The sequence below is a fragment of the Trichoplax adhaerens genome, genomic scaffold (assembly GCF_000150275.1).
Source record: "Trichoplax adhaerens TRIADscaffold_2 genomic scaffold, whole genome shotgun sequence".
Classification (NCBI taxonomy): domain Eukaryota; kingdom Metazoa; phylum Placozoa; class Uniplacotomia; order Trichoplacea; family Trichoplacidae; genus Trichoplax; species Trichoplax adhaerens.
In genome coordinates this window covers 1868248-1881544 of record NW_002060944.1, presented here as the reverse complement: position 1 = coordinate 1881544, position 13297 = coordinate 1868248, and the positions used below count along the sequence as shown (strand labels likewise).

At 35.0% G+C, this 13297-nt stretch overlaps 2 protein-coding genes across 2 annotated transcripts; both read left to right on the top strand.

Annotated features, from left to right (window-relative positions):
* Nucleotides 1-2593: 2593 nt before the first annotated feature.
* On the top strand, nucleotides 2594-5387 carry TRIADDRAFT_20501 (uncharacterized protein; the record flags this gene model as incomplete). The annotated part of the gene is made up of 11 exons (XM_002109772.1): nucleotides 2594-2707; nucleotides 2835-3077; nucleotides 3451-3564; nucleotides 3701-3733; nucleotides 3801-3902; nucleotides 3968-4139; nucleotides 4445-4550; nucleotides 4639-4736; nucleotides 4793-4957; nucleotides 5034-5159; nucleotides 5248-5387. Coding segments are annotated over 11 exons (1413 nt in total), but the record flags the coding sequence as incomplete, so codon positions are not given.
* Nucleotides 5388-10163: 4776 nt separating this feature from the next.
* TRIADDRAFT_63617 (uncharacterized protein) lies at nucleotides 10164-10976 on the top strand (the record flags this gene model as incomplete). The annotated part of the gene is made up of 1 exon (XM_002109771.1): nucleotides 10164-10976. The coding sequence occupies one exon, from the start codon at nucleotides 10164-10166 to the stop codon at nucleotides 10815-10817; it is 654 nt and encodes a 217-aa protein (XP_002109807.1). The 3' UTR covers nucleotides 10818-10976.
* Nucleotides 10977-13297: the final 2321 nt, after the last annotated feature.

Genomic DNA, 13297 nt, shown 5'->3' with positions numbered 1-13297 from the left:
GCATCATCGTTTTAAATTCTGGCTCAAAAAAGGAACAAGACGAGAACAGCATTGTACAGTACTGTACTATACCTACTGTATCGTACGTCGTACAGTACAATGCTGCATTTTTATGATTTTGGCGGTTCACGGTGAGTAGCACGTGATAAGATGTCACGTAGAGCCTTTCCATATAAAAACCCCCCCCCCCAGCCATAAACATGCATGGAGAATTTTTCGTTAGTACAATACGGTAACCGCCATTGTTGGATGGCAACGGCTGAAGTGAACTGAACTCGGGGCAATTGTATCGTTTGCCATCGTAAATTTATTATATGGAAGAGACAAATCTCTCGCAATCCTCAGTAACTGATAATGCAATTTCTCAGCAATCCACTAGGTATTAAAAGGCTAGATGACATATGCAGTTAGTCAGATTGGTTTTTTGCGAACGTTTTTTGGCACAGTAATCGATGAGTCGACATGTTTTTTACACGAACTATTCAATGACCTATTTGATCTCCTCTATTTTATATTATGTTATTTATTTTTATTGGTGATACATTACTGACATTAACTTTACTTTCCTAAGAGCTACTGTACTGTATGTGTCCCTATATATTATTTCAATTGCTATTCCTTCGTTGCTGATCGTTCTTTTAGAGCCGAAATAAAGAAACAGATGAATGCTACCAATATATCTACTGTTTCTCTTCACCAGTCCTCTGTTAATGGTCTGAAAGATGATAGCTCATCTAATTTGGGCAAGCGAATTCGCCGATCATCTAGCAAATATGAGGATTTTGAAAAACCGTTAGAAACGGTAAGAAACCAGTAACAAGGATTCGTATCACAGTGCTTGACGTCCATGCTATAGGAATAGGGCTTCTTTCATATTTTATATAACGAGATTGCCTCTAAAATTATTTTAAGTTTGGGTACTATTAATGTTAACTCAGCTACGCGGCTGAAAGCAAAGTATAAGTATTTACAGTCAATTGAAATGTAAAAATTGCTAGTTAAATAGTTCTTACTTGTTCTGATCGTGCTGGCTAAAACGAACTCAATTGGACCTCAATCGTAATATAAAAAAGTATTAGGGATATGGAGCGTTGATTTACGATAACTTTACATAATCATATCTCGATTATGATATCCCGTGTAAACTTCTCTTTAAATATGTTAATACTTTGCTTTGCTTTAACGTTTTAACACAGAAATATTCCTGCAGGGTTTAGTGTATGCTATCATACTACGTTATTCTGCAGTACAGAATGTGTTACTGGCTGGCAGCGTAAAATATGCGTATGGTGCAGCAGATTCTGTTTTAAATACTGTACTGTAGTTCACGAAATGGCTACGATGTCTCTACAGCTATTAGTAACGCCAATGAATATGTGATTTTTTACGTCCTAACATACCAATATCCTGAAACAGCTTTAGAAAATTGAATACAGTATGATCGATTTTAATTAATTAGGTTTGTACCAGGATTGACTTAAACTGGTTGTGTGTCAGCGAATCGGTGCCGTGTTTTTAATTGTAATATTTTATTTTCACTGATGTCGGAATGCAATACGATTGTCAACGTGGTCTGAAACGTACTGTTTAATTTACTATACTGTAGTAATCGACTGTATGTACAGTATGTATGCAAAATATACAGTACAGTGCGGTAGGACTGTGGAGTATACAATAAATCAATGACACTGTAAAAGATGTAATACAAAATTTTTTGTTACTACGTAGTCATCTGGCCGCATCCGCGGCAGTAGGCCTCAACAAACCGCAGACTACACGCACGCCAAAACGTACTGTATTTTGTGATTGCATTGCTACAGTCTCAGTCAAAACACTATTTTAGTGGGGTGAATTCGCGCATCGGAGACATTTCTGATACTGTTTGTAGTACTAAAAAAGTACCGTAATCGACTATCGGGATGATTAGAAAAATTTTTCGTCATAACAGCGATTGAAACATCTTTCGCACGGATTAGTCTGAGATTAAATTGTCTGTTGCAGACGTAAGACTTTAATTATAGATAGCAATGCTTATAAATGTCAAGTTTCTGTTTATCTATGCCCTCTCTTATGAACGTTGTAGACAGTGTTACAGCACAGTATACCTACAAGAAACGCAAGTACAGTACGCTAATGCGTAGTAATGCTTACCACTCACTTACAGCATTATCATTGTCAATAAGGGATTAGAGAAGGATGCGGTTTTTCATGGCACCTGCGATACTGCATAATGTAAAAGTCATCTATTATTACATACCACTGTAAAGTAGTATTTATAGAGAAGAATACTGATTCGCATTTTGAAAGTTGTAATTGAATTCCGTAAGATAGAGCAGGCACATATGCGGCTTCTTAACCTTATTGTCGCATTTGTAACGCGTTTATGACATAACACAATTTGATTAAACAACAGTGCTGTAAGAAAATTATACTGCAATATTCGTTAGATTCTTCTTTTCGTTAACGAGTATTAGACTGTTACAGTGTGCATATCATGTCTTCGAATACATCTGTCTAACCGTAAAGTTGTTGTCAATCCTATAATGGCTAAACTGAAGTAATTATTGTCGTATTACAGAAAGTTCAGGGTAAAGGTCGTGATACAAATCAGCTTCGTTTCCTGAAGACAGTTATAGATGGCCTATGGAAGCACAGATACGCCTGGCCATTTCGGCAGCCTGTTGATCCTGTCAAGCTTCAATTACCGGTTTGTGATATAATTTTTATTGGGATTGTATAACACGTTATGTAAATCATAAAATATAATTTCTAGCTGTAAATATCAGTAGTCCTGTTAATAACAACTTTGACCTTACATGCAATGTGATCTATAGGACTACTTCAAGATCATCAAGAAGCCGATGGATTTAGGCACAATAAAGCGAAAGTTGGAAGGGAAAATGTATCATTCTGCAAAAGAATGTATGGATGATATTCTCCGAACATTCACTAATTGCTATACTTATAACAAAACCAGCGACGATATTGTTCTAATGTGCGAAGAATTAGAAAAAGTATATAAAAAGAAATTAGCTCAAATGCCTGCACAGGTAAAGTACATAAAAAATACCTATAATGTTACTTTCTGCCACAGATTTCTAATTAATATCTATTAAATGCAAGGAGTTTGAAATTACCTCAAAGATTAAAACTCCACCAAGCTTACAAGGCAAAGAAAAGTCGAAAAAGGAGAGAGCAGGTCTTTAAAAGTTCAGATCTATTAGCATCTGGTTGCGATTTTTTGACCACATATTCTGATTGTTTCAGTCACCGCGCCAGTTCCAGCCTCCGGTTCACCAGTTACATCGTCTTCAGCTCCGGTACCTACTGTTTCCGTAGCGCCGCAGCCCCAAGCTTCTGCTACGAAATCATTAGCAAAAGTATGTTTAGTGGTAGTGACTAAATATAAGATTATACACTAACGTTGGCAGCGATTACTATATGAAATAGGTAAAGAAAGGCGTTAAAAGAAAAGCTGACACAACAACACCGACACCGATTCATACAATTCCCGCCAAATCAGAATCCAATAGAAATCAGTCGAAACGACGGATTAAGAAGCCAGTTAAAGATTTACCTACCGAGGTGAAGGTACTGAAACTTAATGTTCTTATATATTAAAAAGGTTGTAAACCATTGTTGTTTATTACAGAAGGGGAAAAAAAAGAAAATGAATCCTCAGATGAAATTTTGCAAGGAGGTTCTTAAGGAGTTAATGCTGAAGAAGCATCGAGTATGTTAAGCTGTAGAAGCAGTTCACTTAAAACTTGATTATTTATACATGTGTATCTCTTATCTAGGCTTACGCGTGGCCATTTTATGAGCCAGTCAACGCAGAAAAGCTTGGACTTACCGATTATTATGAAATTATAAAGCATCCTATGGATCTTGGAACTGTTAAGGTAAAGTTATCCACATAATTCCAGCGTTATAACATTTTGAAATTGATGATATTGTTTTTCTTTAGGATAAATTTGAAAAATTAGAGTATAAAGCTATTAATGAATTCGCTGCTGACGTACGATTGATCTTTACCAATTGTTACAAATACAATCCTTCTGATCATGATATTGTAAACATGGCGAGGAGATTGCAGGATGTATTTGAATTTAAGTATGCTCAAATACCTGATGAATCTAGTAGCTCTGAGGTTGAACTAGAGCCGGAACCGGAACCGGAACCGGAAATAGAGCAGGAATCCAGTGATTCAGATTCGTCACACGATAGTGAAGAAGATAGAGCTAACAAATTAGCGCAACTGCATAAGAAGGTGCACAATCACTAATCCGAAATTATTTTATAACCAAGTACTATAGTATTAACGTTATGCTTTGCTGATAGCTTGCTACAGTGACCAAAGAATTGACAGCTTTATCTAAGGAAAAACCAAAACCGAAAAAACGCGAAAAAAAGAAACATGTAAAATCAACGAATACTAAATTAGCCAATACCAAGGGTAAAGCTTCAAAAAAATCATCTCAAGGTACGTCTAAACCTAAACCTAAGCAGCCTGTCAAAAAGAAACAACGAAAGAAAACGCCTCCACCAAAGTAAGACATCTTTTAATTTCTTGTAATTTTACTATCAAAGATATATTATTTCATACAACGATTTACATCTTTAACTGAACAGATCTAGAAAAAGAAAAAAGTCTTACAATTCTGAGGTACTGGATGTCGAGCCTATGACATACGATGAAAAGAGGCAGCTTAGTCTCGATATAAACAAATTGCCAGGTAACCATTAATTACTTATTTATCTTCATAATACAAGCTAAATGCATTCTTTCTAGGAGACAAACTAGGCCGTGTCGTGCATATTATTCAATCAAGAGAACCAGCATTGCGTGAATCAAATCCTGAAGAAATTGAAATAGACTTTGAAACTTTGAAACCTTCTACATTACGCGAATTGGAACGCTATGTACAGTCAACTTTAAAGAGACAAAAACGACCTAGTAATACAGCGTATAGATCGATCTATTACCTTTATAAAAGACAGGATAATTGATGAGATTCTGATAAAAAATTTAGGCGTCAAGAAGGCTGATCCGGTTGTTTTAGGAAAAGAACATGCAAAGAAGAAGGAAGAATTAGAAAGAAGGTTGCAAGATGTAAGTGATAGGTTAGGCTCCGCACCTCCAATCAAGAGAAAGAAAGGTAATCATGGCACTTTTAATCCGGAATTTGCTACTCAGATTAATTATAGTGTATATACTCTCTTTAGTAGAAGCAAAAGAGGACTCAGTAATTGATGTAGTTGGCAGTCGTGCTGCACGGTTAAGCGAAACCAGCGACTCAGAGTCGTCTGGATCTTCTTCTGACTCTGAATCCAGTTCAGGATCATCATCAGCAAGTTCTAGTGAATCAGAATCAGGTAGTAATTAGAGCCTCTTGTCGCCAATTCAACATGTAATATTCGTGAAAAGTTACGGTGCTATTACTCGAGGGATTATCGTCCGTCTTGATGTGGGTACCTGTATGATAATGCTTAATTCATACGCTGCCTTAGCGGTAAATTTTAATCGATAGCTAGTTGGCAGCGGGCTTGAAGCTAATAAATGTTGTAAATGCATGACAAACTTTCTATTTGTAATAGTGCAAGATTGAGTCACTATATAGTTATTGGAGAATGTACACAAATCTCCAGTTTTATATTGCAAAATTTGATACACACACCGTTTGTTGTCAAGTCGTTTCTTTCGGTTATATTAACTGCATATGCTACAACAAATAGTAAGATTGAAACAAGGACGGTAAAATAAAGTTAGTTGTAATTGTAGCGACATTTCCAAATCGTTCCCTGTTACGGGAATTGGGAAGCGTTCGTAATTGAATTGCGGTAGAAAAACTGAATATAAATTACATTGACTTTTATTTAGACATAGCTTATATTTAAGTGTGTATATTGATGTTAGATATGATTCTAGTAACGCACAAGTTCTAGTAATAAGAGCTTGAAACGGAATTATAGTGTATTACTAAAGAAATTGCCATCTAATTTAGTTACTTTTTCATTAACTATAATCATAACCCCTCGCGAGTTTGCGATTCTGATGTAACCTATTTATATTGAACCAAAAGATCAATAGTAAAACTTATACTGTTGTAAAATCAACCGCACTGATGTGCTACCAATATACGTTTGTTTAAATAAACGCGATTTTTACGAAGATATTTGATTTCTTACTGTCTGCAACTGCATCTACGTATGTGTAAATTATCCTGTAAAATGCATGGTTGATTATTGTCTGAAATATTAGTGAAAATATTTCTATAACGAAACTTATGATTTCTACTACTGTATACCTTAAATCAGAAAACGGTCGAGCAATTACAACTGAAGATGGAAGCGACAGCACAGAAAAGGTGAATGACGCTAAAAGTTCTAGTAGATAAGCCAAATTACAAGACTTACTCCTTAATTGCTTTGTCAGGTATTTACAAAAAACAGTTCTAAGGATCTCAACAGTACGGAAACGACTGCTATCGATGCTGCAGAGAAGTTCACTGAAGGTTTGTATTACTTCGTATAATTATTGGGAATTGGTAAGTCCGAGTATAAGGAACATTAACGCACACTTTTGCCAACGTTAAGGACGTGATGACATTGCTAAGGATAAGCCTGTAAAGGAGGCAGAATGCTACCCTTTCAATGAAGCTGATACAGTAAATGACAAACCTTTCCGAAATGATGCTCCTACAGTACTTGCTACTAATAAGCTAACGTCATCACCTGATATTGGTTAGTAAATGATTATCGAGTTAAAATATACTTAGATCACCAAAGGATAAGCTTTATCTTGCCAATGGATGTATTGACAATATTGCCGTCTGCAGTACATTATTGAGGTCACCTTCATTAGAATTTAAGCTGCTGTTTTATTCGACAAGTTTCTTTGTAATCAATCGAATTCGATTTGTCGTCATTTAGGAAATAGCTCTGTAAATGCCAACCCTATTGCATCATCAGAAAAGGTAACATTTACATTACTAGACGATAAGGTTCTCTCCTTGAGCCCAGAGAAAGCAGGTATTATATTGATTATAGATACTTCTGTATTCACTAGCAATATATTGAGCGCCCTTTCGCTAGTTTCAATGTACTTACCATATTGCTACCACGGATAATTAAATATGCAATATGAATTTAAACTGTTTTCTCTGAGTAGTTTGATAGTTTAAAATTTACTTAATTCGGTAATATAGGAAAGGAATACATGACACAGTCACCATCTATGCCAAGCCCAAATTCTGATACTAAGGTTGCGCCAATACTTGTGTAATACATATCAGCAATGAAGAATCTAAAGATTCGGTTGCTCCAATTTGTTATTGTATTCCTTGTGATTTAGACGGCAGTAAAGCTGAAGAATGTAAATTCGTGGTGCAATATTGCCACCGCCGATGTATCAGCCCTATCTGTTCCGAGCGATAAAATGACTAACAGCTTTCAAGACTTTAAGAGGCAAGCCAAAGAAAAGGAAGAACGGGTTTGCTAAACTTATCGATATGTATTTGTGCATTAACTGCCTACATACTAATTCCTACCCTAATATTATATAGGAAAGAAAAAGGCGATTACAGGTAGAGTACATCAAGAAGGAGAAACAACAAAAGGAAGCTGACCGCATACGCATCGCGGAAGAGAAAAAGAGGTTTACATGAATATTTGTGCTCGCTGTGATACAATATATTGCAATCATCTGTACTAATATATATTTCAGAGATCAAGAAGAAGACGAAGCGTTGGAAAATGCTAGGAAGGAGCAGTTAGAGCTTGAGAGATTAGAAGAGATGAAGAAACACGAAGAAAAAAATCTTGCAATGCAACGACTGAAAGAAGAGGAACGCAGAAAACGACAAGCTGTATGTAGCATGTAAAAAATAAGTAGATATCAATAACGTTGCTGTTCCTGCAACTTACAATTATTATACTATTTGCTTATAATTACAATAGGCTGCTGGTCACATTGATTTGTGTGGACAAAGTGATCTGATTGCCTCCTTCGAAGATCATTTCTTATCTCAAGACTGACGTAATTTATCATAATTTATCATAATTTACGACATGCCTTCTCGAGCAAACTTAGATAACTTATTAAGACGTGATTAATTAAGAACTGCATTTGAAAATAATTGATTTTTTTAGCCCATTGCACTGGGTACATTGGTAGGTAATGGGATAGATTATTAAAATCTGCTTGCAATCGAGTTCATTATATTAATATATTCCGAAATTAATTTCCGGCTCTTGCTTTTGTGACGTAAGGTTTGTAACCTATGTTAACCACTTAGGTTTTGACATGCAGTTAGTGAGTTGTACCTAGTTACTTAACTACCGCTATTATGCTAGAATATAAGCAATCCGAAAATGAACTACAAATTTATATATACAGTAACGGAATTTTCTTTTAAAGTAATCTCAAATTGTAAAAACATGTACGAATTATCAATGAAATAAATATCTTGAGTACCCATGTTGCTCTAAGACTGAAAGTAAACTTTAATAGTGAGTACGCAAGCGTAACATAAAACATACGATCGCATATCAACCCGCCTCCCTCAAAAGAATTGCCTTCGTGATGTAATTATATTTATTAATTATTGGCAACTAGTACCTTGTCCTTGAAAGAAACGCTAGGTTGGAGCTAGAAAAGCCTTTAACTTTCTCCCTTTAATTAGCAAATACCAACGTATAATTTTATTGATCATCGTATGCTATCGCTCTAAATGGTACTAAATTTAACTGCTGTGGGCTATGAGCGTAAATAATGTCACAACTTAGTAGAAAAATTAAAAATGAAGTTACTCGCAGCAACACAACGTGCTGAGGTACATCTGCATTGTAGGTCCTGGTAGTGCAAATATTTGAATATCAACTTTAAACATTCCTCTAAAGTAGATATCTTTCAGCGAAAATAAATGTCGCCGAGACCCGGTTGCGCTTCATCAGTAATTAATAATTAAAATTACTTTCTATTTAACCCCTAATTATAACACATCTTTGTGTCCTTAGATAGATAGATTTTATTTACAGTATATTTTGTAGGTTCCGGTGGGTAATTTACAACTAGAACATAATGTACTGTACTTCGCGCGTCTTAAACTTCGCTATTTACGCATATTAATTATAAATAATTAAATCTGCTTGACCACTGAGCCAGATCGGTTTGCTGAACTGCAAATAATCCAGTACTTACAATCACACGTATTCTATAACGTTCTCATTTTGATAGCGGTAATGAAGGGAAAACGGTTATCTACTATATAGCTAGTTTATTAGCTTTTGTCATACTCAAAGGTGTTCTACGCGCTAATGATACAGTTAGTTCTTGATAGAATTTCATACACATATGTACTCTATAAACAACTGGAACCATTATTTCTACAATTAATGCGATCAGTTACTCCTTAATCTTATATATTTGTTAAATTAAATTCACTTAGGATAATGATCCACATAGCGAGATATCTGAGTTTATGTTTGAAGTCCTTTTCGATAACATCAAATTTATAAAATTTAATATTTCGTGGTAAATTTATCGGCTAGTAAATATAAATTATTTAAAATTATATAGTATTATGGCTATCTTAGGAAGCAATGTAAGATATAAACATGCAAGGATAGAAAATTTACAAATTAGGCAGTGATCATTGAAAAATTCAACAATAGAGTGTACGCAGAGCCAGCACTATATACAAAATATAGTTGATTGTAAGTCATTGTATCAATTTCTTCATACAGTGATTTTTAAGAAAGTTATCACATTTGGACTTGGTAAACACTTACGTATTAGCGGTTTATTATAAAATACTATAATTTCAATGCCTCATTAATAGCTATGAGATAGTTATTGCACCTCAAACATCTCTAGGATAAAACAAAAGCATATCTTCTTACAGTAACAAGTATTATGTTTTCTGTTGGAATTTGAAGTGAATAACAACTAAATTATCGACCTTATCATAATTTATATTCTCTATTTAATAGCGTCTTTAAATCTTGATAATCACTTTCCAATTTGTTGCTAACTACAGCGAATCTTATTTCTGTTGAAAATTTACCAACCGTGAACAACTGTACTGTAGTAGTATACGAATACAGCAGTGAGATCTATATTACTGTATATTGAGCAAACAGTACTCGTACTACAAGACAAAATGATACTTTCGTATACCTTTGCCTTTCTAATACTCTCGGCTAACATCAATATTTTAGCTTTAGCTACGAATAGAGCTGTTCATAGTGAATCACTGGATCTTGGCATTTCAACATCTTCGAATCAAATTTTCAAGAACTACGATAAAGGATCGACATTGACTAGCAATAAACAGGCAACTCCTGGAGGTTTAACCGCATTTCATAATACGCGTGCATTCGACGAAATACCGTTTTATGAAACCCAAGTCAGAGATTTCCTTGCTCCGCTATATCATGACTTCGAGAATGATGATAAAGAACTTCCTAAAGCTTATCAGTCTTGTCCGAATTACATATCGTTGCTGAGGTTACTTTCTGCATCTAAGAAGAGATTGACAGTTCAGGAACAATATGTGAAAACTTTAGAATCCCAATTGAGCAATCTCCTCCGTCAGAAACAGCAATTACAATTTAAGCAAAGGAAATGCCACAGTCTAAGATTGTTTGTAAATCAAAGATTCTGTCAAGCACTTAGAAATAAGAAACAACGCAACACGAAGGCTATCCGCATTTGTAATAAAGTAATGAAAAGTGAAAAGCAACGAATGCGTAATTTTCGTAAACAATTCGAAAGAACTAGATCAAGACTTTGGCGATGCACTAACCCATGGTAGTACTCGAAAAGTGGTATCTTACAGTATCTGCGAATATTTTGGTACTGTACAGTCCGTGTAATCGTAGCGATTTACATTGCAATCAACTTATTTTTATGAAAGTGATGGTGATATTTGAACATTAAAGAACTTGAAGTAATAAATAACTGTTTACTTGAACTAATGGCGGTAAAATTTTATTATGGATTTGACCGATTTGTAAATGTACTGTACTGTACTGTACTAGTACAGTACAGTACTATACAGTACAGTACAGTAGTATTTTTAGTACAGTCCATAGTACGAAACCCTTGCTTTTTTATACTGTACTGCATGGCTGGAAGGAGATCTCAGACAGACGGATTTTTCTCATCAAATGAGGCCTTACAGTTAGGTCTACTTAAAGCAAATATCGAAAAATGGCTACTGCACTTAGTATGGATCTTCTATGTCTGTTTTCTAAAATCACTTGTACTAAATTAAATAGCATCTATAAAGCAGTAGACAATGTGACTTGACGATCCAGCTCTTTACTGTTACTGATGTCTCCTCTATAACTACAGTACAGTAGGTAGAAAAGTGACCACTAAATAAGCTTTGGACAATCAATTTTCATTGACTTTCCATTATGATTGAATGGCGACGAATTTATACTTTCATAGTATCAGCAGTACGAAAATACTATAAAATTCTATAAAAATTGTAGGAGTAGGATAATACTGTTGATCTGAACTTTGTAACAGATAATAAGATTCAATGTAACATTAGTTAACTGAGAAATTATCAGTTAATTCAAAATCGACCGTCTGTATACTGAAGTAGTGCCAAAACGAAGTGTTTGTTTGGTAAGATATTTTGACGAGATGAGACCGAAAATGTCTATCCGTCCAAGAGTGACCAGTACGTACATTGTTGTATTGTTACAGTAAAGTTAATTAAACAGTAATGAAATGTCATGACAGGTCGCGGCCACAGTTTCTCGGTGGACTTACAGAGTTACAGTACTGTACGTGCAGACGGTAATCAGAGCTTTGTAAGTGTAAAAGTCAAGTCAAGGTCAAAAAAGTCAACAAGCGAGAAGTCATGATCGCCTTGACCTGCCCGTGACCCGTGTGTAATCATGTGACGTCATGACTAGATCAGTGGTGTTAGATTTGACTTTTTTTTATTACAAAGTCGCGGTTTTAGTTTCGGGTCACTGACCTTAACGATTTTGCGACCGAACAAAGTCAAGGTCAAGGTTTGCTGAATAGACTACCGTAGGCGTCTTTTTAGTGCTAAAAGGTTATATTCATAATAATACTGTAGTCCATAATAAGAAAAGAATAAGAAACCACTGTCACTATGGCATTCTAATGGCTAGATCGTTTACTGTCTGTACAAAAACTGTTTTAATTTTATAGTTAAATACGCGTTTTATCATATAGAAAACACATAATAGACAATATGAAACTACTGTTTAGGTTTATCCAAAGCAAATTGCTAGAGATTGATCTTTAGTAAAACAACAATGATAACCCTAAGGAACTCTATAACTACAGACTGTATAATCTGTGCTGCACTATCGTCACATCCTGTGTTTACGCGTATTATTGCGGCACTGAGTGTGATTATTTTGATAAAATTGCTAAATTAAGTTAAGTTTCGATCCTAATTGACTTTGAATTTGCAAATTGCATTTCTGGTAGAAATTGTACAATATAAGAACTGTTTACTTCTAATCGTACTCACTTTATCGATTAAAAAATGGTGGTCTCTAAATACACTTCGCCTACAATTACAATCCATAGCATATCATTATATATATCTCTTAATTAATTAATTAATTATAGGATCATAAGGTAAAGTAGTAAACGAACAATTACGCGCAAGAATGTCCATAGTTATAACCTACGTACGGTAGAGTTATAAATTCTAAATGAATCCGTAAATTTAGTTATACAACGTTAATTACTAAGCAACATAAATAATGTACCGTACTCTACAGTACTGTACAGTGTACAGTACCGTACATCGGTCATTTTACAAAATGGTATAAACCCTTAACCCTTAGTTATAATTATCTACAGTACTGTACTGTACAGTACTGTACAGTCGTACTGTACAGTACAGTACAGTACAGTACAGTACAGTACAGTACAATGGAGTACTGTACTGTACTGTATTTGTACAGTTACAGTTACGCTTGAAGTCACGGTCACTTATGTGAAGCATGTCGGTGTCTCAGACCCCAGCCTGACCTTCACACTGAAGCTTGTAGAATTAAGTAAAAAAGGCCGCTATATGTAAACAATACTTAATGACTGAGCATATCCGTGGGTACGCAAGGTCATCTTGTTTACTATCTTTCCCAAGCCAAAAACAACAGACTGATGAATCACATGCACCGTACTTGACCTTAATGACCTTGATATGACGATATACAAAACAAAAAGGGGCAAGCATTTTACCATAAAAGTGTCTCGTACCACAGATAGAAGCGACATTCAAAAATATTCCAT